This window comes from Vipera berus, assembly GCF_964194415.1.
Source record: "Vipera berus genome assembly, chromosome: Z".
NCBI classification, from domain to species: Eukaryota; Metazoa; Chordata; class Lepidosauria; order Squamata; family Viperidae; genus Vipera; species Vipera berus.
In genome coordinates this window covers 85020628-85046420 of record NC_138205.1, presented here as the reverse complement: position 1 = coordinate 85046420, position 25793 = coordinate 85020628, and the positions used below count along the sequence as shown (strand labels likewise).

The window sequence follows — 25793 nt, the reverse complement described above, 5'->3', positions numbered from 1 at the left end:
AATAAAAACCTGCACAGCTTCTAAAAGAAGGTATTTTGTATCTCCAATCTTCTACCCTGCATGTCTCAGCAAGTCCTCCAAAGTTAATCCTATGCACAATAAGATATTTCTCTTTATTGAACTGTCCTGGAAAGATTATATCTCAAAGAAATCGTAGAATTAGAACAAATTCTCCTTACAAATATTGATTAGAAATGAGAAAATAAAGCATACTACTTTGTTTTACTTTAAATCTGATTTTGAGTAGTAGAGATACTCCTCTGATTGGCGACTTGTAACTTCTGGATTGGTAACATACCTCTAATGCTTATATAATGCATATTATTTAATTTAATTTAATTTAATTAGTTATATTTTGTTAATAAGTGATATGGCAGGGACTGCAGCACTTAACCAACTATAAGGGCAGCACGAGGAGCATGGCAAACACCGATGCCTCGTTGGCTGAGGAGCTGAATATCTTCTTCGCCCGCTACGAGGTTAAAAGACCAGACCCCGTAGCCTCTGCTGGCCGGCCTTCTGACTCTCAGCTACTCACCCTGTGTGAACACCAAGTGAGAGCTGTATTGAAGGCTGTGAATCCCAGCAAAGCCGCAGGCCCAGATGGGGTGCTGGGGATAGTGGTCAGGAATTGTGCCGATCTATTAGCAGGGGTCCTGACAAGGATTTTTAACATCTCCTTGCAAACGGCATGTGTACCATCATGCTTGAAGGCAGCTACCATTGTCCCAGTCCCCAAGAAAACTGCAGTTGAGTGCCTGAATGACTACAGACCTATTGCATTAACGTCTGTAGTCATGAAATGCTTTGAAAGATTGGTTCTCCAACATCTTAGGACATGCCTCCCACTGGACTTTGATAAACATCAATTTGCCTACAGGGGAAATAGGTCGACAGATGATGCCATAGCTACTGCCTTACACTCAGTAGCAAGTCATCTCGAGAAACCTGGAAGTTACGTCAGGATGCTTTTTGTTGACTACAGCTCGGCTTTCAACACCATTTTGCCGAGCATTCTCATCAAGAAGCTGACTGACTATCTGCGATTGGATTCAAGACTTTCTTAGGGATCGGGTACAAACAGTGAGGGTCGGGTCTGCTTTGTCCACCCCCCTGAAGCTTTGCACCGGCACGCCACAGGGCTGTGTGCTTAGCCCCTACCTGTATTCTTTATACACTTATGATTGTGTATCATCTGACCCATCCACTGCGATAATCAAGTTCGCAGATGATACAACTGTGGTGGGTCTTATTACAGGTGGGGATGAGACAGCATATAGGGCGGAGGTACAAAAACTATCCATATGGTGTAGTAACAACAACTTGCACCTAAACATCAGCAAGATGAAAGAGATGGTGTTAGACTTCCGTAGAAAAAAGGAGGAACCTGCCCTACTTTACATCAGGGAGGACTGTGTAGAGAGAGTTTCCTCCTTTAAATTTCTGAGAGTCTACCTCTGTGAAGATCTGACCTGGAAAGTTAACACAACCCAGGTGGCTAGAAAGGCCCAACAGAGGCTTCACTTTCTTAGGATCTTGCGGAAGAACAGGGTAGAACAACAGCTAATGACCCTCTTTTACCGGTCTACCATAGAGAGCGTCCTCTCGTATGGTATTGTGGTTTGGTATGCTGGTCTGACAGCCGCGGATAGGAAAGTATTACAGAGGGTAGTGAGCACAGCACAAGACATTGTGGGCTGTTCCCTGACACCACTGGACAACATCGCCAGGGCTCGCTGCCTTGGAAGAGTGAGGAAGATTCTCAGGGATGACTCACACCCTGGACGGTATCTCTTTACTCTCCTACCATCTGGTAGGAGATATAGGAATATAGCCAGCCGTACCAACAGGCTGAAAAATAGCTTTTATCCGTGGGCTGTTAGGCTTTTAAATGGGACATAATCTTATGCAGAATTGACTTGGGAGGCCGGTGTGTGGTGTAGTTGGTTCACATAGTGTGGTGGGATGGAGGGTTTGTTGTCACTGTGTGTTGGGGGGAGAGAGCACGGGGGGAGGCTCAGCTAATCTCAATGTACACGTTGTACTTTGACAATAAAGGTTTATTATTATTATTATATAAGGTCTAGTTTATTATTTTTATTGGAAAGCAATTACTGATTACCACTAATTCTTTATAGTTATAATCGCTAGGTTTTAATTCAACTACTTTGTATATTCAAATTCAATTGATATTTCTTTATAGGTAGATCTTAAGTTATGATAGTCACTTAACAGCCATTCAAGGTTACAAAAGAGACACCCCCCAAAAAAAGCTATATATTATTTAATAAAATAAATAAAGAGGCAAAGACTGAATGCTGTTTAAATCAAATAAGTTCATTAATAAAAGTGGAAAAATGCACTGATTTAAAACCATACTTACCTTTTTATGACAGCTGATATCTTTGTAGTATACATACCTCCTGGTACTGGCTCATAAACAGCTTCTACTATCTGCAAAATAAATAGTTGCTGTCATTTTTAAAGTGATTTTTATATTGTAATTTTCTATTTGATCTGCATGGCATACTTCACATAATTAGCTTCCTCTTATAGCTGTCATTTACAAACAATGGAAACAGATATATGTGCAGTTTTTACATCTGATTATATGTAAATAAACTGCTTTACAAATGTGATACTCATATAAGGAACTCATTCAAAAATAATCAAAAATATAAATAATGATCCACATTTCATCATCATCATAGCTATTGTTTATGCACTGCAGGATGAAGTCCGCATGTTTCCAACCAATGCAGTCCTGAGCATTCCTTTGCCAATTGGACCCACAATTTCATCTGAATAAATGCAGTTATTTAATTTATATCCATCTTTCTATTCAATCAAGTATACAAAATATATTTTAACCATAATCAAAATATAGAATGCAGTGTGGAAATTAAATTAATTGAAACAAGGCAAAAAATAATTAACAATGAGAAGTCTTGTGGAATAAATAATTTCTTAGATAATTTTCAAATGGTAAAGATAATGAAGTCTCATCCAAATCCTGGGGAAGGTATAGCCTGGGACAGATATGTGATGCACGAGCAACATAAGAAATACTTTCCATATTTTCTTGATTCTAAGTTGGCGGCACCTGGATCGGCTGCGGCTGCATTGGCTCTCGAAGGTGAAAAGTTTTTGGAAGGATATAAGGGATATAATCCACATAATCGGGACGGTTTTAATGTTTTTGAGCAACGTAGTGGGACTAAGCTAACATATGAACGACAATCTTTGCTGGTATGGCAAGTTTTTAGCTGTTTCAAAACTGTTGGTGAGAGAGTTAAAAGTCATTTGCGCTATTTGAAATTGTACTGCCGACAGCAAGATCTGACTGCTGGCACAGCAACGGATTCTATTGCGAATCAGGGTTGTTTCCAAAGGAGGCAGAGGAGGGGAGGTCCCGGGGCTTATGGAGTGAAGGAACTGGATGAGGCTGTCAGCAGGCCCAGAGGAAGGGAGAAAGGCTTTTGGAGGAGTGGGAGGCGGCAGCAAAAGCAGTGTGCTCTAGGGGCGAAAAGGACCCTTTAAGGAAAAGGTGGAAGAGACAGGATCGGAAAAAGGAAAGGAGGTGAAGGTGTCGTGCAGGACTATAAGCTAATTTGAGGGCTAATCCACATGGAGCTCCATTTCCATCTATCCTGTTTGCCATCTTTTGCTCCCTAGAAACTAAAATGGATGTTCTTAAACTTAAGCTGGCCATGAACAAGGAGTGTGTATCAGAGGTGGTGGCCCTTTGAGAGCTGTATGCAACAAAATTTCATTTTGATCTATGCCGATTGGTGTACATTCAATAAAATTGTTGTTGTTGTTATTGTTATTATTATTATTATTTTAATGTCCAGGCAGTTGTATAATACACAGTCCCTCAATCATGCTTAATCTATTTAGAGATTTACAGTTTAATACCAAAGCTCCAAAGCTACGGTTCTTCCATATGAAGCATTTTTGTGCAATGAGTATATTTTGGGATTTTACACGAGTTCCAGAAGATTTGTCATTTAGAATTTCTTTGGGTGGGTTTTCTTCATTTTTTTTCTCTTTTTTTTTAGAGAAAGAGAAGACAATGAAATAGCTTTGCATTGCTTCTTGGCTGGCAATAGTAGGAACAGCTCCTTTATAACCACAGACAGACCTTATTTGTGATTTGATGAAATAAATTATGAAGCAGCTAAATAACTGTCAACTTTTTTCTAGTTTGTAGGTTTCTTTATAGAGAATCCTTGGTACCTGAGATTATTATGCCTTTTAAAAGCTAATTTTGAACCTCTTTAAGATATATGTCACATTTTAGAAATTCTTACTGTAAACATAAACTCTGAGGATTAAGCAATCTTGCAGACTATGGAGAAGAATATTATTAGTTTTGGTTTATTTTAATTCTCTGAAAGCCACAGGGGACATAGCACTTGCCACTGGATCATAGATCAATGTTAGATGTCTATGGAGATTCTCCCTCATCCAGGTTCTGGTTGTCCTAAAGGTGCTTTTTCAGGGGCAAATGGTCTTTCTTGTTTTTCTTTGGAGATATTTCGCTTCTCATCCAAGAAGACAGCTGTTTATTTGCATACTTTTAGAGAATCACTGAGGCCACTTGGAGGTTTGTCTGTGCCCTCAGGGTCACCTGAGTAGTGAACTGTGGGGTGCTTGGTGCTCTTTGAGCTTGGTGGTTTTCTTGCAAACATTTCATTACCAAATTAGGCTAATGATGTTGCCTAGTTTAATAATAAGACATCTCCAAGAAAAACACCAAGCTCAGAGAACATTAGATCTCATAAATAAAGAGGGGGAAAGTTAAAGAGATTGAGGTGTCCGCCTGTTAGACCCAAAGTCATCAAAACGTTTAGTCCAGTATTTAATTTAGGGCATCTGGAGAATATTTCATATATATATAATCTAGTAGTTTATCTATGTCAGAATAATTATCAAAGCTGTTTCTCTAGACCTGCTATAAAATCCTAATGAAATGCAGGATTTCTGCCTGCAAAACATTTTCCATGTGGTATAACAAATATAGGATTAAAAAAGCAATTAAATGAAACAAATATGCAAATGTAAATGGTATAATTTCATTTAGCAAACCTGCATACTTTATTTGCTAAGGAGAGCATGTTGGTGCTATAAAATGGAGGGTTGAGTGTTGCCATCTGATATAAAACACATCCTGCAGCCCAGACATCAGCCTTCTCACCATATGGTTCACTCTTTACAACTTCAGGGCTGCATAAATGAAAACAAAATACTGTATGCAATACAAAAAGGGCAGAGGAGAGATCAGCAAATATACATTACCATCAAAATCCTGAAGAGTTTATAAAAAAATCTATAAAAATACAAACAATTCAAAGTTTATGTAGAATGATAATGGCTATTCGATTTCCCAACCTAGCCTATTAAAATTACTTGGGGTAGAATTCATTCTGATAATAGCATTAATGTGATTTCCTCAGTCTTGCAGCACAAAAGTATGCTAGTATAATTCTGACAGTCAAGCTGGTGCTATTCTTTCAGTTTTAATGTAGGACAACTTAAGGAAAGTGATGGTTGGATTTCCTGCTAGTGGAGAAAAAATTGCTAGTTACTATCCCTAACATAGGGATAGCAAAACAGGGACCAAAATAGGGACCACTCCGGTGGGAAGGTAACAGCGTTCCGTGCGCCTTTGGTGTCTAGTCATGCCGGCCACATGACCACGGAGACGTCCTCGGACAAGCACTAGCTCTTCGGCTTTGAAACGGAGATGAGCACCGGCCCCTAGAGTTGGAAACGACTAACACGCATGTGCGGGGGAACCTTTACCTTTACCTTTATCCCTAACATGGATTATTAGGAAGGAGGCAAATTTTGGAAGATGCCCAGACTTATGAGTTTGGATATCTGCCAGAGCCTCATCTCTGAGAGGGGTGGATTTTTCTGCAGTAAAGCAGGAGAGATTATTTTCTATATTGCCAAGAACCCCAACATTTCACAGAACTCAGGATAATCTCAATCACTGTCAATCATTCTCTCCCCTTTGCTTGATCTTTCTTGCTTTTATCATTCTCCCACTTCTGTGCCCCTTCTCATTCAGTTTTTCTCTTTCTCACTCCTTTTCTCAGTTTTTCACAATATATCATTCTGTCTCTCTCCCCCCTCCCCCGCATCCTCTTACATTTCATTCAGTCTTCCCTTCTCTTTATGAATTGTTCTCTCTTTCATCCAAGTTTTCCTTGTTATCTCTTTTTTACTTATTCTCCATCTTTATGTGACCTTTAGTCTAAAAACAGCTAATTGGAGTGCCTGTTACCCGTGTAATCCTAACATGGCAGCATCATTGCTCCTTTTGTCAGAACTATAATCAAAACTGGCAACACTAGTTATTTTACAAAATGCAACAAACATGCTTGCAATTACTTGAATTACTTGTTGGTATCCTATCAATAGCGAATTTTTTAATGCAATCATTTAATAATTGCCTTTTCACATTTCTAAGGCAATTGTCTGCAATGTAATCAGATATCACTTCCATTTTTGGGAGCTTGATTGGTTGCGACCAGTTTTTATTTATTTCTTCTAAAATGCTGATTAATACCCTCCTCCACTTAGAACTTTAATTTAACATTAACATTTAAAAAATTAACTACTGCTTTGTAAAACTGTAGCAAACGGTCTAGATAATACCCTTCAATAAGTATGGAATAAATTCATTAATTTTTGTACATGACAGCAGCTGGCTAATCTTACATTAATCGAGAGGCTAAACAGAGCCAGAATTGATTAGCTTTTGGAAGGTAGACCTGCAGTGGGATAGTCTGGGAGGATGTAAAAGCATCCCAGAAGGAGGCAAAGGCAACCATTTCTATTTCATTGTCAAAGAAATAACATGAAATCAATAGAATTTGAATTCTACAAGAAATGAACTTATTCATAAAAGTCATTATTATCTAATATTACCTTCCAGTCACATATCTCATACTCTAATCAAGAAGCAAAATCACCAGTACCCTGGTTACAAACCTATAGTTACTGTCTAGATTAACTTTTTTCAAATTTATGTTTTCCTTTTACACTTATATAAATTAGTAAATTTCTATAATAAGTAACTATTTTTGATAATTGTAGATGATAAGATTTGCATTCCCAAAGCAATGCACCAAATTCTGTTTTATTTAATATTTGATAAGAAAAGAAATAAGAAAATGTTGTAGTGGTTAAGATATTGGCCTAAAAACCAGGTCATTGTGAATTCTAGTCCTGCCTTAGGCACAAACAAATCTGGGAAGATGACTGGGCCAGTCATTCTTTCTCAATTTAACTCACCTAACAGTGTTGTTTTTGTGGGGAAAAATAGGAGAAGAAGGAGTATTAATACATTCACCACTTCCTATTATATATGAAAAAGTGGGATAAATATTTAAATGAAATAAAAATTATGGAAGAAATTATAATAAAAAATGGAATGAGGCTGAAAAAAGTTACAATAGGCTGAATGATAACATAAAGTAGTGTCCCTGAAAATCTCAAAGAAGAGAGGTTTTTGTATACTACAGTAAGGTCAAGTTCATCGAAACACAAAGTTCCTTTGTAATTTTGAAATAAGTTATACAAAATAAAATCAGGAGAAATCAAATAATAAAGAAATAAGCTACCCATAGGATTATACCTTACAGCAAAATACAGTTAAATCTATAACTAATCTTTCCCAACTAGTGGTTAGCCTCAAAACTGAAACTTCAAAGTCAGCTTCAAAAGAAACTCTAAATAGCACACATTATTATCTGTTTGAATATATTACCATTTCAGCTACAGAATGAGAAAGGGCACAGAACAAGAAATAAATTTTATTTCTTTATTAATCCAATTTCATTATTTTTATAAATAATACAAGGCAGTGAATATATCTAATACTCCTTCTTCCTCCTATTTTGTCCAGAACAAACCTGTGAAATGGATTGACTTGAGAGAGAGGGTAACTGGCTAAATACATTACTATGCATTTCAATCTGTGACCCATCAAATTTAGTTCTGAAGCCCTCTTTTTTCATTCCCAAGAGTCCTACAAATACCATCATATTTCAGCATCAAGGCATCAAAAATTACATAGGAAATAAGCTATAACAAAAAAATGCTTGTATTAAACCTCTGACAAAATAAATTATGCCTAATGATAGAAAATATAAATTCTCAAATTGTAAAATAATATTACCGTAATAAAATGGGCTAAGAACTTTAGTCCTACTTTCTTTGATGGGCTAAAAATTTTAGTCCCACTTCCTACCCTCCTGTATGTCCACTGTGAAAAGGATGCTTCCTTATTTAGGCCTTGTATGGATAGTTCCTTCCATTTACATTGAGAACACTGAGGTAGATTAAATATAATTGCTTGTACACAATTTATCACTGTTTATTTATTAGACAGTGTTTCAACTGCATGTTTAAAAACAATCTATATGTATAATATATAAAAATGATTTAAACAGTACAAAAATAAAGGCAATTTATTTAAACATTTAATATTAATGGGAATTGTGTGAAGGTCAACACTGAGACCTGGTGAATACAGTATGCAATACTGTTCTATTTTTGGTCATCACCAGGTTTAGTCCACAGAAAGATTGTGGTGACTGTTATAAATGGAGATTTCTTTAATCTTGCTTAAAAATTATGTTTGGTAGGAGCACCTTTTTGCAATTCCCTAACTGCAGTTTGGGTAATCATGTTTTTTTTACATGTCCTTATGACATTGTTTTCATCTCCTACCCGACAGCTGAGACAGCTTAAAGATATTTTTAACTGTTCCAGATTGAAAGTGTTTTCCTTCCTTCCCTGATTTCCTCTTGCTTTACATGTGATCTAGTATTTGGCTGGATGATGAGCAGAGGTCAAGATTTATTGGCTAGTTTAGGCTGTTCCTTTCCCCTGAGAACTGTTAAGAGATTTAAGTTCTGCATGTGCACCTCAGCTTTCATGAGAACAGGCATCTGATTTGAGCATAATAACTGAAGTAGTTTATAACTATCATGAAAAGGAAATTTATTTACAGGAATATGTTATAGGAATAGGCAAAGCCTAACACCCAGCTAATTGCATCCTTCCAGGAAAACAAAAGCCCCAAGAATATGTACTCTGTGCATATTTCCATAGAAAGAAAGACTTGACTATATTTGCCCAATTCTGCTCCAGTATACATTAAGACGATTTATTGATAAAGCTTTTTTATTGCTGGCAGATGATGCTTAGTGGAAGGAGAAATGTAGCTAGGGAATCCACTATTTTCTTTCCTTAACATAATCTGCAATAAAACAGTAAGCATGCTCTTCAGCCTCAATAATGAGGCAGAACAGAGGTTGGTAATGAGAAGAAAACAAATTGTGTCTGTTCCAGCCTTAAACATTATCTGTATTTCCAACAATATCTCAGGGTCACATACAGAACCATGAGCCATTCTTAGAAATTAAAAGGTGAACAAAATGTTTTGTTTTGAAACGTGGCCAATTCACCACAAAAAATTATTAAAAATAGCTTGGCCAATACTTTCGTATAGTAGTTAAGGAGATTATGAGCTATTCTACCTTAGGCATGACAGCTGGCTGTGGTGGGACTTTAGGCCAGGCATTCTATAGCACATGATTATTGTTGTGTGGAAAGTAGGAAGAGAAAGGAATATTAGGTGTGCTTGCCATCTTGAATTATTTATAATAAATATTAAAGTCAGGATATAAATAAAAACAAACTTAGACTAGAGGTATTTTGTAAAAAGTGGTGTCCCACCATACCAACCATTTTGTGAGTGTCTATAAGTCTCTCAAACTTAAGCCAAGTCTCTTTGACTTAAGCCAAAACAAACTTTAGTAACAGATGAACTCTGTTAGTAACCCATAGCTAATCCCCATGAATAGCAGGAATAGGGCAAGATTCAACCTCACAAAAGCTATTACCAGCAAGCACAAGCAGATGTGTCAGTAATCCATACCATGGCATATGACGTTATCTGAACATAACCATTTTGTCTACTACTCATCATATCTTGGTACATTCAGAAGAAGTAATTACACTTTAGAAAAAAGACTTCCAAACTTTAAACCTAATATTCTCTTACCAAGAGTACAGAATAGTTCCAACAACTGAAGTGAGTTTGCTGTTCTCCTGTTTTTGCTTTGCAAGACCAAAGTCAGCTGGAAATATAGAAGAAAAGCACATTATGTTTCTTATAGAAGATTCACTGTTTCAAAAATAATAAAAGTTCATGTAGAAGACTATTTTTCTTTATCCTTTTATATCACTAACCTTCATTAATTCAAGTTGCTCATCTTCTGCATTTGCCTTTGAAATGAATTTCAATCAAATGTAACAATTTTCAGGCAGTTGCCTGCCACAATTCTAATTTAGCAGCATGGAAATGAAACACTGTTTAAATATGTATAAAAATCCATTTATGAAGATTAAAACTGAACAAATGCCAAACCACAAAACATACCAGCTAAATAAATACTGAAATATTTTTTACTTTTTAAAACTATGTCAGCTAGCATTCTTGGCAATACTGTAATTTCTTGAAGTCAAATCCAAAAGTAAAATAACAAGAGTAATCTTTTAAAAAGTCACTTAAGATATTTTAGTTGTCTCTGGGCTATTATGTTTCAATTTTTTCCTTACATTAGCTCTGTAAGGAAGGAGCTTCTTTCTTCCTGTGGGATTTACTTTGCAATATTGGCTTTAATAGCTATGAAAAGCAGTGAGACAAGATTGCTATGTTCATCAGCTTTGGCCTTCATACAATCAGTTGGACATTGAGTTGCTTTTGCAAATATAGACATATAATTACCAATACTTACTCTTTAACCAGAATAGTATGATTTAACCAGATAAAATTAAAGGAATGGTATGTTCATTTAAAATCCCAAGGTATTGTTTAAAGGTAAAGTCACTGTGTAACACAGCACATCTTAAGATGGAAATGCATATATCATTTCTATATATAGCGCCAGAATAAGTTACTTTATAATGCACTAATATCAAAGCACTTTATTTTTCCAAATCCCTGGTGAAGCATAAATGAGGACAGAGAGATATTTTGGTCTCTGTTATCTTCATAAGTTGTTATTGTACTGGATAATTCCCCTATTAGCTGGTCTACATAATTTTCTAGGTGGACACAGAAGAAGGATGAAATACACATTCTTTGGAATCTCACTGTCTGTCAAACATCCTCCTGCCTAATGCTTCACTTGCCCTCTTTCGTAATTTTCTTAACCACATAAAGAATGTCAGAATTTAGAAAAAGGCAGGATCTGTTGTAGGAGCAACCAAGCTCAATACTGTCGGCTTAGAGGGGGAAATCAAAAGAACAGAATGGCCCCTGACACGTCATTCTGGACTCCATAAATTAGGACTAAAATTCTAGGTAAACTTTAGAAATAAGCAATATGATCAGCCTTATAGAAGAGAAAAATGTCTGAGAAAAGTAATAAAATGTCCAACATTAAAAATAAATAAAAATATCATTTGATATAGCTAATAATTAAGCACTGCTCCATGTTCTCCAAATGATGCCAAAGCTCTTATAGGGTTAGGGTTAGGGTTCTATTAGCACTTCTATTTAGTGCTATTAATTAACCCAAACTCCAAACTTATAAGGTTTCATTTTAGACTGAGCCATATTTAGTGACAGACTTATTCAAATTTTAAATGACAATCCCAAGCTCTGCACTAGAAGTCCTATTTTTGTTGTTTTTAATGATAATCAATATGGCAGAAAAAAGATACTACCTTGAGAAATGGCTGTCAGAAATGACAGCTTCACATTAATCATCATAACAGGCATGGTCCAGTCAATGCTTAACATATGGCAGAATTTGAATTCTATTAATATTACTATTCTGTTTCTGATTATGCCTTTTATTACTTTATCTAGCTACTCTCACAATTAATATTAATCAGTAATACCATATGCACTAGTGACAATAGTTCTCATTGTTTCTCAAATATACTAAAACATTCTCAATGGGCAATATTAAACATATTTTCAAAAGAAAGAAAGGATGGAAGATTAAAAAAACCTTAGAGTGTAAATCAGCTATGAGTTTTTCAATATCACTTTATAAAACAAATACCCTTTATTTCTCAATGCAAATTTAATGTATTGACTATTGCAAAACTTTGTGCCTATAATCCTTCTCGCTAGTCTTCATCTGCACTCATAGTGTGATTATATTACAATTTCTTGGGTTACAAAAGCTGAATCAGAAGCTATATATCACTTTGCCTTGGCTGCTCTGATGAAAAATGGATTAGAGCTGTCAAGTGTTTTTTAATTGGAATTAATAAAGAAATGGTTATTTTTACATTGTCTATTAATTCAATTATAACAGCTGGTTTGCATATGGTATAGTTCTCTCATGGAACTGCAAAGGATTATACAACAGTTTCTATTTCTATTATTTCCTTGAAATAGTAATATTTCACCCAGCAAGATTATTCTGACTTGGTATATTTTCAAATACTTAATCCCATGGAATATAGTATTAATAGTCTTATTAATATTTATATTTGGGTGAATAATTTTAGTGACCAAAACACACATCAAAAAGTATTCAGGCCATACCAGAGAATCACAGAAATAAGATCTATGCCAGAATGATACCCATAAATTAAAATAAGTAAATGACTTTCCATAAGTTATGTTATTTTTTTTTTCAATGTAGGTCTTTTATTCACAATTTCTGCTAATGTACACATTCTGTATTTGTGTAATGTAACCATATAGTAACAGTTGACATGTATTTCTCTAAGTCTTCCAGTTGGTTTGGTGACAGCTGAAGTTATTAACACAATTTTCCTTCAATTTGAATCAATGCAGCTATTTACTTAGCTTTAATTCCTTTTTATGTAACTGATACCATGTTTCCCCAAATATCAAAACAGGTTTTATATTTTTTTTTGAGACCAAAACACCCATCAGGGCTTATTTTCAGGGACGTCTTATTTTGCAAACGGCTGCCCACTCCATCCTACTGCCTGGTTGCTCGTGGCCGAAATGGGACTGGAGAGTGTGCTGCCACAAGTTGAGGTGAGACAGGTGGAAAGATGGAGCTGCCCAATGTGCCCTGTACCTGCTTACCTCAGGGCCCTGCATACAGGCCACTGCCCTCTTGGCAACCTCCCTCCCTATTCAATGACCCAGCTGCCTGCTTCGCCTCTTCCCTTTCACTTCCCTCCCAAGCCAGACTGCTATGCTATGGAGGATGGGCGGAGGAGGCTCGGTCGCCTTACGCGGTCCCCCCTCCACTGTTTTGGAGCCAGGAGTGATGGCACCTGCCATTGGAGGGGCTTTCTTCAGTCCTTGCCAGTCCTGCTCCACAGATCACCTGCCCAGCAATGGCCTCCCCCTCCTCCTCCTGCCACTTGGGTCCTGCGGTGCTGCATCAGGCTGCCTGCTCTCTGTTGGCCACCTGTATTGTATGGTTTCAATGGTAAAAGCTTTGGAGGCCAGTGGTAGGCTCTCTGCATCATCCCTGGGCAGCTTGACAGCTCTGCCCACACAGCCATGCTGCCATGACTCCAGGCAGGGTAGGCAAAGCCACGAAGGGGACCAGCCCAGGGATGATGCAGAGAGCTACCACCAGCCTGCAGAGCTGCCGCCATTGAAACCATACAATACAGGCCGTGAAAGGGGAGCAGTCAGCACAATGCAGTGCCACAGGATCCAAGTGACAGGCAGAGAAGGAAGACGAGGTGGCCACTGCTGCACAAATGGTCTGTGGGGCTAGGCTGCCAGGGACTGGGTCATCGAAATGGCAGGAGAAGCAGAGTGGTCTGGCTATGGCGGCCCTGAGATAAGCAGGTGTGGGGCACACAGGGCAGCTCCACCCCTCAACCAACTTCACCACACCTTGTGGTGGCAGCACTGGTGTGACACACACTCTCCTGGCCCATTGCAACAGCGAGGTAATAATAATAATTGAGACAGTATCTTAACATGGTTGTGGGGTTTGTGTGTTCTGAGGAAGAAGAAAGCTATACCAAAGGTTCAACCATGCTGGACTGGTCTCATCAGAGGAGCCAGACAAAAAGTGTCTCTCCCATAAACAATATTGTGAGACATAATTTACAGAAACCCATACAGATTGATCATTACCTATGTCAACAAGAACCATGCTAAGTATTTGTATTGAACCAGGCAATTTCTCATTTACCTGATCCTCAGAAAAAACAAAATCAGAAAATAAAATCAACAGCCAAAGAATAAAACAAGAGAAACTGAAATGAAGAATAATTAAGCTGTAGAAGGAGTGGCAGAACTTGGTGGCAGAGTCAAGTGGAATAAGTACCGAGGTTTTATGTAGACATAAACCGACTAAATCCAACTCTTCGTTGACCCTTATTTAATGCCAAGATAGTGTGAACAGTTAATTGAGCAGATTCTTGGATATAGACATGATTAATAAAACAGACATGATTAATAAAACAGTTTAATTGGAACTTCACATTTGATCCTGATCTTTTGTACCTGACATCCATCTACTCAACTCACTCAAAACTTTTCAAAAGACTACAGTGAAAAACACTAGAATGGTATCTGACTCACAAGTTGGAGTAGTGACTGAGCAAACTACATTGGATGCTGTTATGCAGTGACAGAATAGTTTGGAAACCAAAGTGCACAGTACGTCAGCTACAATGCTCCAGCTTGCCCAACAAATGTGGAATTCAACCTCAACCCCCACTGCCCATAACCCCAGCACTTTCACTTGCTCCAGCAGCTCTGCCAATTTTACAGAGAACAGCTTGTCAGAAAGATCTGAAGGAGAATCAGAATGGATGGGAACCTCATAGCACAATGTGAGTTGTTTATGGGAATTCAAGCAGTGGAATTTCCAACTGACCAGTTGTGAATCTCCGTTGTATTAAGTCTCCTAACAGCCTCAGCATTGCAATGGGCCTCCCACATCATGAAATGCAATGACCCTATAGCTAAATATCAGAAACTCATGACAAACTTCAGGGGCCACTTCAGGGATATAGTAAGAGAAAATATGGCTGGATTCATGAACTCCAACAAAGCACACACAAACGAAGGTATGGCAGTACATAAGAGAATTCAAACTGGGCACAGTGTCAAGTTTCTGACGTATGGGCTTTTCAAGAGACTCTGAGGCATTGTTTACCTTAAAAGTCCTTTATTAGCCTAATACACCGGCAAATACTTGCTTGAAGGAATCTGGAATCTGAAATCTCTGTCCCTTGCACAATATATTAAAACACAATTCTCCACCTTTCTAATTTTGTCATTAATCATATTCTCCAATTAATTTAAAGAATCAGTTTCCCTTCTGTTAGAAAACCCGCCAAGGTCTTATCTTCTTTAGTTAGAGATGGCCTTGAAAGTACAATTCTACTCGTTCCCCCCTCCCAACCTTAAACTCAATCTCTTAAAGCAATACACAAGTTTAATGTATGAAATATCTACTTCTTCATCTCTTGTCAAGCAATAACATTCGATGTTAGCAGCTGGCTTTTGCTTTGTTGGGGTGTTTCTCATAAAACCTTTTGATAAGTCTGTCAGCTTTCACATCAGTAGATTTCACCCACATGGCTTCAGACAATGGATATCCCTTCCATTGTACTAGGTATTGCAATTTTCCCTTAAAGATTCTAGAATCAAGAATACGTTTCACTTCATAATGGGTCTGACCTGCTACCACAAGGGGTCCAGGTGCTTTCTTAGGGGGAGGTCTTAAAGTGGAGGTTCGAAAAGGTTTCAGCAAGCTACAATGGAACACCGGGTGAATTTTCCCCAAAAGTCTGGGTAGTTTCAATTTTACTGTGACCGGGTTGATGATTGTTACAATGGGGAAAGGCCCCAAGAATTTTGGTCCCAATTTCTTATTGGGTAGTTTAAGGCGTAAGTATTTGGTCGACAAATAGACCTTTTCCCAACTTGGAATGTTCTTTGGGGAGCTCTCTTTTTGTCAGCTTGCTTTTTGTAGGTCTCAAAAGTCTTTTTTAAGGCCACCTTTGTATTTTTCCAAACTTCTTCCCAACCCCTCACCCAATGATCAAGAGTCTGGGAAGCGGAGGGTAACTGAGGGTATTCCAGTATGGGGTTGAATTCTTTCCCTGTGGCTACACGGAAAGGAGTGTAGCCAGTGCTGCTATGTACTGAATTATTGTAAGCCACCTCTGCGAAAGGGAGGAGGTCGATCCAGTTTGTTTGTTGGTAAGAGACGTAGCATCTAAGGTATTGTTCCACAATTTTGTTGGCAGATTTTGTGGCTCTGTTTGTAGCCAGGTGAAAAACAGTTGATAAGTTTCTCCAAAATTTTGCTGTGAACTGCACCTCTCTGTCCAAAATTATTTGCTTAGGGGTGCCATGTAGTCGATAGATATGGTTTAGGAACAACTTAGTCAGGTATTGAGCCGATGGAAGTCCTTTGCAGGCGACAAGGTGAGCCTGTTTTGAAAATAGGTCTATCACAGTCCAAATGACAGTATTTCCTCTACTGTCGGGTAGGTCTACTATAAAGTCCATAGCTATTTCTTCCCTTGGTTGAGAAGGTTCGGATACTGGTTGCAGTAACCCAGGGGCCTTTCCTGGGATTCTTTTCATGGTGGCACATACAGTACAGCTCCTGACATAGTTTTGTATGTCTCATTTTAGTCCTGGCCACCAAAATTGCCGGCGAGTGAGATGTAGGGTTTTTAGATATCCGAAATGTCCATCCTGTTTGACATCATGGCTGTGTTTGAGGGCATTAAGACGAAGAGCTTTAGGCAAGTACAATTTCCCCCCCCCTTGTAAGCCAGACCATCCCTGCATGTTAGGGATGTCTGATTGTCTTTAAACCATTAATCAGTGAGGAGTTCTCGCTTTATTTTCTTTACCCCGGGGTTATCAGGATTAGGGGTCCTGTGAGGTGTGAGTTGGGCTGCAGTTTGTGGACCGGGGATAATTGCCTTGTGAACTTCTTCACATTCACTTTTGTACTGTGACAACCAGGAGAGTGCATCAGCTAAGAAGTTTTTTCTTTCTGGTATGTACTTTAGAGTAAAGTTAAAATGGTTGAAGCACTGTGCCCATCATACTTGTTTTGGGGACAATTTGTGGGGAGTTTTTAGTGCCTCTAAATTTTTGTGATCTGTCCATAATTCAAAAGGCACCTTGCTCCCTTCTAAGTAGTGCCGCCGGTTTAATAGCCCCCACCTAATAGCGAAGGCCTCTTTCTCCCAGACTGTCCATCTCCTCTCGCTTTCAGTAAATTTCTTAGAGGTGTAAGCACAAGGTTGCAGGACCCCACTTTTATTCTTTTGCAATAACACCGCTCCGACTGCCACGTCGCTGGCGTCTGCCTGAATTACAAAGGGCTCCGCTGGGCAGGGGTGCTTTGGGAATGGTTCAGCCACAAATAATCTTTTTAAATTTTCAAAAGCTTTCTGACAACTCATAATCCATGCTAACGGTTGGCTAGGTTGCAGTTTTCCCCCTCCCTTGCCCATTTTGAGTAGTTCTGTAAGAGGTAGAGCAATCTCAGCAAAAGAGGGAATAAATTTATGGTAGAAGTTGGCAAACCCTAGGAAGCTCTGGAGCTGTTCGCAGGTTTTGGGGGGCTGCCATTCAATTATGGTTTTTACTTTGGCTGGGTCCATTTCAATACCCTCATTGGAGATTCTATAGCCAAGATAATCTAATTGGGTTTGGTGAAATTCACATTTTGACAATTTGACATAAGGTTTGGCATTCAATAGTTTCTTTAACACTTCTCTGACCAGTTTTATGTGGTTAGTCATATTTGTGCTGTATATCAGGATGTCATCAAGGTATACTAGGACCCCTTTGTATAGGTATTCATGTAGGAACTCATTAATCAACTGCATAAATACGGCTGGGGGCCCCTGCAGTCCAAATGGCATGACTTTGAATTGGTAGCTCCCCAAGGGACAGTTGAAGGCTGTCTTCCACTCATCCCCCTCCTTTATTCTTACCCGGTAATATGCTTCTCTCAGGTCTAACTTGGTGAAAACGCTCCCCTTTGCCAGGTGTGTTAGCAAGTCTTTCAGGAGGGAGAGAGGGTATTTATTTTCCACACTCACAGCATTTAGGCCTTTATAGTCCACGCAGAGACCCATCTTTTTTCTCTTTGAACAACACGGGCTCCCACAGTAGACTTGGCCCGTTCAATGAATGCCCTCGCTAGGTTTGTATCCACATATCGCTGCATCTCCGCCATTTCAAGGGGGGACATAGCATACATTCTTGGTCGGGGGAGTTTGGCCCCTGGTAACAGTTCAATGGAACAATCATTGGGACAGTGAGGAGGCAAAGTATCTCATTCTTTCTCACTAAACGCCTCCGCTAGGTCCTGGTATTTGCTGGGGATGAGCGGCTCACCAGATGGCTGTAAGGCAGCCATGTGCGCTTGCTCATTGGGTGGGCTAAAATCTCCTGTAACATCTGTTGAATCAATGGGGGGATTGGGCCCTATGGGTAATCTCACAGTTCTCATTCCTTTTTCCCACCAGATAAATGGCTTCCATTTGTCTAGCCAGGCTAGTCCTAGGATCACAGTCTCAGACATCTTTGGAGCTACCAGGAAGCAAATAAACTTCCAGTGCTCGCCTATTTACAGGCGTAAGGGCTCCATTAATTGCATGACTAAAGTCCCTCCCATTAGGGAGCCATCGGCTTGCTCGAACCTCACAGGTTTGGAGAGCGGCTTGGCTCGTATGCCCAGTCTCAAGGCACATGACAGGCTAATGATGCATCGGGAGCAGCCGGTATTGAGTAGCACTTTCAGGTCTACTTGTGCCCCTGACTTAGGGATTATGAGTTTAGCAGGCAATAAAAAAGGTAGGATGCATCGACTCACCATTGGGTCGTTCTCCCCTTCATCGTCACTGTCAAAACCGGGTAAAGTGGGGGTGGGTCGGGTCGGTGGGCCAGCATCCTCCTGGGTGGGGGATGTAACCTGGGTAATGGGCTCCTGGGTGGCCCAGTTGGACTTTTCTCTCAATGGCTGCTGTGCGGGTTTCTTCCTCGTTGCTAGATCTGGTCTACTCTGCTGTTGCGGCTAAGGAACTGGGCAGTTTGCTGCTCGATGTCCCTGCTGTCCACATCAAAAGCACTTGATTGGTGGACCTGTAGGTGGTCTAGGTCTTTTGGCAGTAGCAGACATTGGGGGTTTTCGGGGTGGTGGTAGCTATCTGGATCCTGGTTTTAGTGCAGGTTCAGGTGGGGGAGGCTTTTTATAGCGGGCGAGCTGGACATCTAATTTCACCACTGCCTGGTACCATTCATGCATCTGGTCGGGTACAGCTCGGTAGATACATGCCTGAGAAAGGTAGTCATCTAACCCTTCTCTAAAAAGATGAATTATTGATTGCTCATGCCATCTCTCTATCTGACCTGCCATCTTTCAAAACTCCCACAGGTACTCTAGGGCAGGCCAGCCAGCTTGCTTTATCTTATGGTTTTGTTCTTCCGCTTTGAGGGCAATGGATGGGTCCTCAAATCTTTCCCTCTGCCCCAGGAGGAAAAGGTGGGGTCCTCCCATTCAGGGGCCTGCTCGTTATATAAATTGTTCAACCATTCATGTGCTTTTCCCTCTAGGTTGGATGCAATCACATCGACCATCACACCCAGGTCCAGGTAAGAGTGACCCCAGCTTTTCAAGTGAGACCGTACTTGGTTGAGAAAAAAAAATCAGTTTCTCTGGGTCCCCAATGAAGGTTGCTCTGAAGGGTGGGCTCATCATTGCTTGCTGGGGGCCCCATTGCTGCTGGCTCCATCCTAGTTGTTGGTTCAATGGCTGCTGGGGCCCCCATTACTGCTGCCCCCCTTGGTTGTTGGATTAATGGTTGCTGGGGCCCGCACTGCTGTTGTTATGCCCCCAGTTGCTGCTGGCACCCTCCTGGTTGTTGATTCACCAGCTGCCAGGGCCCCCACTGCTGTTGTTGTGCCTCCAGTTGCTGCTGACCCCACTCTGGTTGCTGATTTAATGGTTGCCAGGACCCCCCTGCTGCTAGCCCCACTGGTCCTGCTGTATGTTCAGGGGTTGCATGTTTGGATCCTGCTGCTGCCACCCTTGCTGTTGTCCTCCCACCAGCTCCTGATCTCCAGGCTTCTGCACCACCCCCAGCTGTTGCAAGGCTTGTATTAGCTGGGGCAAGCTCAGAGGTTGTTGGCCTTTCACTTGTGGGGGCTTCTCAACCTCCCATTGCTGCAGAGGCCCCAAGCTGGGGTCCTCTGTCTCTATGGGTCTGGAGGGCTTGGCAGGGGACTCCTGGGTCTGGCAGACAGTCAGATCTGCAGACAGGATTTTCCACTCACCCAAGTATTCAATCTCAGCTGGGCGGGCTGCTCCGAGGTACCTGGAATCTCCACTGGGCTTAATCCACTCTGACGATCAGACCAATTCTCCTGGTTGTTTGGGTCTAGCTCCCAGCTGGGAGGATTGCTGAAACTCTTTCCCTGCTGGCTTCTTCACTGGCCCTTCCCCCACTGGGGTGGCTGCTGGTGCCGGGGAGCTGGCTTCAGGCAATTTTACTCCCTCCATTATGGGATCTTCCCCAACTCTTTGCCAGACTACCTCCCAAACCTGGAGACAGCAACGGGAGGTTGGGACTCCCTAATTAGTTTAAAAAGTAGTGTGGATTCCAGCTTGATGTCAAGTTTCTGACATATGGGCTTTTCAAGTGACTCTGAGGCATTGTTTACCTTAAAAGCAGTGGGCTAATGCCTCCTTAAGTAACACCAGCTGCCTGCAATTAGTGCAGGTTCGAGTCCCACCAGGCTCAAGGTTGACTCAGCCTTCCATCCTTCCAAGGTAGGTAAAATGAGGACCCAGATTGTTGGGGGCAATGACTGTGTAATAATGCCGCTTGGGGCCCCCGAAAGCCCTAATAAGCAGACATATACATAGAATGAAGGCTATTGCTAAGCACATTGGTTTGTGCTTAAATTGTAAGCCACCCTGAGTCTTCGGAGAAGGGCGGGATATAAATGGGATTAAAAAATAAATAAATAATACACCGGCAAATGCTTGCTCGAAGGAATCTGGAATCTGAAATCTCTGTCCCTTGCACAATATATTAAAACACAATTCTCCACCTTTCTAATTTTGTCATTAATTATATTCTCCAATTAATTTAAAGAATTAGTTTCCCTTCTGTTAGAAAACCCGCCAAGGTCTTATCTTCTTTAGTTAGATGGCTTTGAAAGTATAATCCTACTCGTCCCCCCTCCCAACCTTAAACTCAATCTCTTAAAGCAATACACAAGTTTAACATATGAAATATCTACTTCATCTCTTGTCAAGCAATAACATTCGATGTTAGCAGCGTTGACACACAGCAGATTTGGAGTGGAATGAGGTAGCTCTAATGGCTCAGTTCAAATGGGGTCCAAGTGATCCAACTGCTGGTGAGTTCATCAGGCAAGGGGTTCCATAGACTCTAGACCAAATATAACAGATTTGCATTAATATTGACTCATATTTGGAAGAGATTTGTGTCTGGCCCAATTGTTGCAGGCAGCCAGCAACTCAGTGTTACTATTCAACCTTTGTGCTACTGATGCCAACAGGGAATGAACAGGGAGGAGAAGACCTCATGCAAATACAAGTGGCTAGACCACAGGTCGGCAACCCGTGGCTCCGGAACCGCATGCGGCTCTTTAAGCTGTCTCCTGCGGCTCCCAGTCACCTGGTGCGTGCGCACCTCTACGAACAGGTAGTGGTGCGCACGCACCTCTCCAAATGGAGAGTGGCGCCACCCGTTTGGAGAGGTGCACGCGCACCTCTCTGAATGGGTGGAGGTGCGCGCACACTGCTCTGAATGGGCAGTGGCGCCGCCCATTTGGAAAGCTGCTGTGGCCCGCTTGCAACGCTACCGCCTTCGGAGGAAGGCGGCAGCCTGCAAACAAGCCGCGGCAGCTTTCCAAAAGGGCAGCGCCACTACCCGTTCCGAGAGGTGTGTGCGCAGCTCTCCAAAACTTTGGAGAGCTGTGCGTGCACCTCTCCAAACTGGCAGTGGCGCCGCCTGTTTGGAAAGCTGCCGCAGCCTGTTTGTAGAGCTGCCACCTTCTTCTTTCCAAACCAGTGGCAGCAGTTCTGCAGATGGGTGGCGCCGCCGACCGTTCAGGCGGAAGTGCACGCGAAGCTCTCCAAAGGTTTGGAGAGCTGCGCACGCACCTCTTGGAACGGGCGGTGGCACCACCCTTTTGGAAAGCTTCCGTGGCCCGTTTGCAGAGCTGCCACCTTCCTCCAAAGGTGGTAGGTTTGCAAACGGGCTGCGGCAGCTTTCCAAACCGGTGGCAGCAGGTCTGCAAACAGGTACCGCCGCTGCCCGTTCGGGCGGAGGTGCGCGCCCAAAGGTTTGGAGAGCTGCGCACGCACTTTTCCAAACGGGCGGCAGTTTGGAGGTCCCGGGGGTGGCTCTGGCAGCGCCCGGGCTGAAGGCGGCGCCGCAACCCAGCATCCGTCACCAGGGAGACCCATCGCCGCTGCCGCGCAGGTGCATCCACATAAAAAAAAGTGGAACCGCGCGTGTGCGTCCATGCACATGCATGCGCAAAAAGCAAAACATTTTGCGCATGCGCAAAATGGTTTTTTTGCGCATGCATGCGCGTGGATCCACGCACCCGGCTCCCACTTTTTTATGTGTGATGGAACCGGTTCCCAGTGGCTCTTTTGCTTTTTCAGGTTGCCGACCCCTGGGCTAGACATTCATTGACCAGATAGGAAAGGCAGAGGCACAGAGACTTGGCACTTAGTTTTTACTGTGAAAAATCTGGGTACATGGTCAGAAAGTGCCTTTTCAAAGCTTGCCAGAGAAGAGATTCTTCAGCCATGAGAGATCTATCCTGGATGCAAATTCCAAGGCCAGGCAAATAAGCAACTCGAGTCTCAAGAGCTTGCTGGAGAGAGAATTCAAGCATTAGAGAAAGCTCAACACTATCTCCCTCAATATACTGCTAAAGATTTACAGTATATTGTTTTGTCCCTACCCCACAAGTAATATTAATGGATTCACTTAACAGACTTCCAAATAGTTAAGGCATTATATATCCCTACAGTCTTGTTGAGCACTCCAATGCAAGTAAAGATAAAAGATGGTCAGTCTTTAAAAGCAGATTCAGTTACATCTGCTATGACCCCCACCCCAGTGAATAACTATAACTCACTAAGCTGTTAACCCTTTATGTCATGAGGCACCTCCACTTTCTGATCATACTGAGATCAGAGTGGCTGAAGATTCATAACACCTCAATTGGGAGAAGGAATTCTGTTTCAGGTGACTCATAAGTTTGTGGGGTTTTATCTGGATTATATTCTGATCTACTTGGCAGACAAAACCAGGCATAATCACCAAGTGTGGGAAGGTTTGAATAGTCTGGGGAGAAATCATCTTTTTGCTAAATTAAAAAAGTTCTTTTGATTTGAAACAGCTGGATTTCTTGGGCTACCACATTTCTTTTTAAAAAAAAAGTTTTATTGATTTTCTAGTTTTACATTTAAATATTTAAAAAGCAATGTGGCGGCTGAGTTAATCGATAGTTCAATAATATACAAATATCTTTAGTACAAGTGTCAAACTATTACATTAAATATTTCATTTCTTTCCCCCTTAGTGTTTACTGTTTCATGTTTAAAACTAATACAATTCTTATTATATCAATAAAATAAAAATAACTTTCTTACATTTATCAATAATTTTTAGTTTATACATATCTTAGTTATTTTAACATTCAATCTTTATAGACTATCAATGTCCTAATTAGTTTTTCCCAATTTTTAGTTTCCCATTAATATTTAAATTTAACATTTAATATTTATAATTTCCAAGTTTTAAATAACCACAGTTCCCTTTATCCCAATTGCAATGGCTGGTCTTTTGTTTGCTGGTTTGAAGGGCTGCCCTGGATCAGGCAGAAGGGCTACTGCCCTCCTGCGATCAAGTGGGGATCCCCTCCTTGTTGGTCGCCCCTACAGGGCAACTTTCGACTCTTTCCAGGTCCCCCAGCGATGCGAAATTGGGTGTGGAAGACAAAGCTCGTCTTCCAACTGTCTGTGGCAGCTGCAGCAGCAAATTGGAAGTCTGGACTACCACATTTCTACAGACAGGGTTCAAGTGGATCCCCAGAAGTCCCAAGTAGTGTATGAGTGACACACTCCCTTCATAGCTGAGGACATTCTGAGCATCTTAGGCTTTGCAATTTTTTTACAAAAAGTTTATTCAATGCTTTGCTCATAAAGTTAAAGGCTTAATGCAGTTGTTAAGAAAGGAGTCAGTTTGTTTGGACAGATAGTTAACAAACAGTATTTGAATAATTAAGATTTATCATCCAGATTTATCATCCAGACTGATGCCTGTGATATGGCAATTTGGAGCCATTCTCTAACAGAAACACCAACAGGGGAGAACCACTTTTCGCTTTAGGCAATCTTCTCAGGACAATTGACAGCTCCAGAATGAAACTATTACATTATTAACAAAGAACTACTAGCATTTAAATCTGCCTTTGAATAAAAGGGACACTTTTTATAAGATGCACATTGCCCGATAGAAGTGAACGCAGATCATAAAACCTAAAAAAGCAGGAGCAAAAAATAAGCCACTCTCACCAGGACAAGTGAGATGGAGTCAGTTCTTCTCCCAATTTAATTTTTACATGCAGTATGTCCCTGGCTCAAAGAATCTGATGCCAGATCTGCTTTCCCATAAGCCAGAATACTTTCAAGTATACCATGCACCAGTAATGGCAAACATTTTACAACCTTCTCATTTCTGATATATAACCCCTCAAGCAACTTCCAGGATGGTAGGGACTACTCAATCAGGACTTAATCACCAGAATCAAGGCACAGCAACCTGTAGAGCAATTCTTGCTGGCTGGAATGGAATGGAATGGAATGGAATGGAAGAATAGAATAGAATAGAATAGAATAGAATAGAATAGAATAGAATAGAATAGAATAGAATAGAATAGAATAGAATAGAATAGAATAGAATAGAATAGAATAGAATAGAATAGAATAGAATAGAATAGAATAGAATAGAATAGAATTAGTTGGAAGGGACCTTGTGGGTCATCTAGTCCAGCCCTCTGCCCAAGCAGAAGACCCTACACCATTTCTGACAGATGGCAGTCCAGTCTCTTCCTGATGAAATGATGAAGCTCCCACAACTTCTGAAGGCAATCTGTTCCATTGGTTGATTGTTCTGTCAGAAAATTTTTCCTTAGTTCTAGGTTGAATCTCTCCTTAATCAGTTTCCATCTGTTATTACTTGTCTGGCCTTCAGGTGCTTTGGAAAATAGATTGACCCCCTCCCTCTCTGAGAGACCCACTCAAATATTGGGACACTGCTATCATATCTCCCCTGGTCCTTCTTTTCACTAGACTAGCCATGCCCAGATCCTGTAACCGCTCTTCTCTGAACCTTTTCTAGAGTCTCAACATCTTTTTCATAATGTGGTGACCAAAACTGTTGCAATATTCTAGGTGTGGTCTTACTAAGGCTTTATAGAGTGATATTAGTACCTCACGCAATCTTGATTGAATCCCTCTGTTAATGCAATTTAGGATTGCATTAGCTTTTCTAAGTTGCATTAATAGATATGTATATGACCTCCAGGAAGGTACACCTGGTACTATGTCTCTATTTGCAATGGAAGGAGGGGATTTGAAATACAAGAGCAGGACTATTGTTCCTCTACCAGTGAGGCTTGAGGGAATGTTCAAACTGCTGCACTTTGGGAAAGAAACTAAAACAACAATTGCAACTGCATATAAAGAAAAGCTGTATAA

The 25793-nt window shown here is 40.8% G+C and overlaps 1 protein-coding gene across 1 annotated transcript in view; it reads right to left on the bottom strand.

Moving 5' to 3' along the window:
- Positions 1-25793, bottom strand: part of NEK10 (NIMA related kinase 10) — a 166281-nt gene that overhangs the window by 74499 nt on the left and 65989 nt on the right. Inside the window, exons 24-26 of the mRNA XM_081345079.1 lie at positions 10088-10163; positions 5100-5229; positions 2384-2454 (exon numbers count right to left, since the gene is read on the bottom strand). Coding sequence (XP_081201205.1) covers positions 2384-2454; positions 5100-5229; positions 10088-10163 — 277 coding nt within the window. The remainder of the gene's footprint in view (positions 1-2383; positions 2455-5099; positions 5230-10087; positions 10164-25793) is intronic.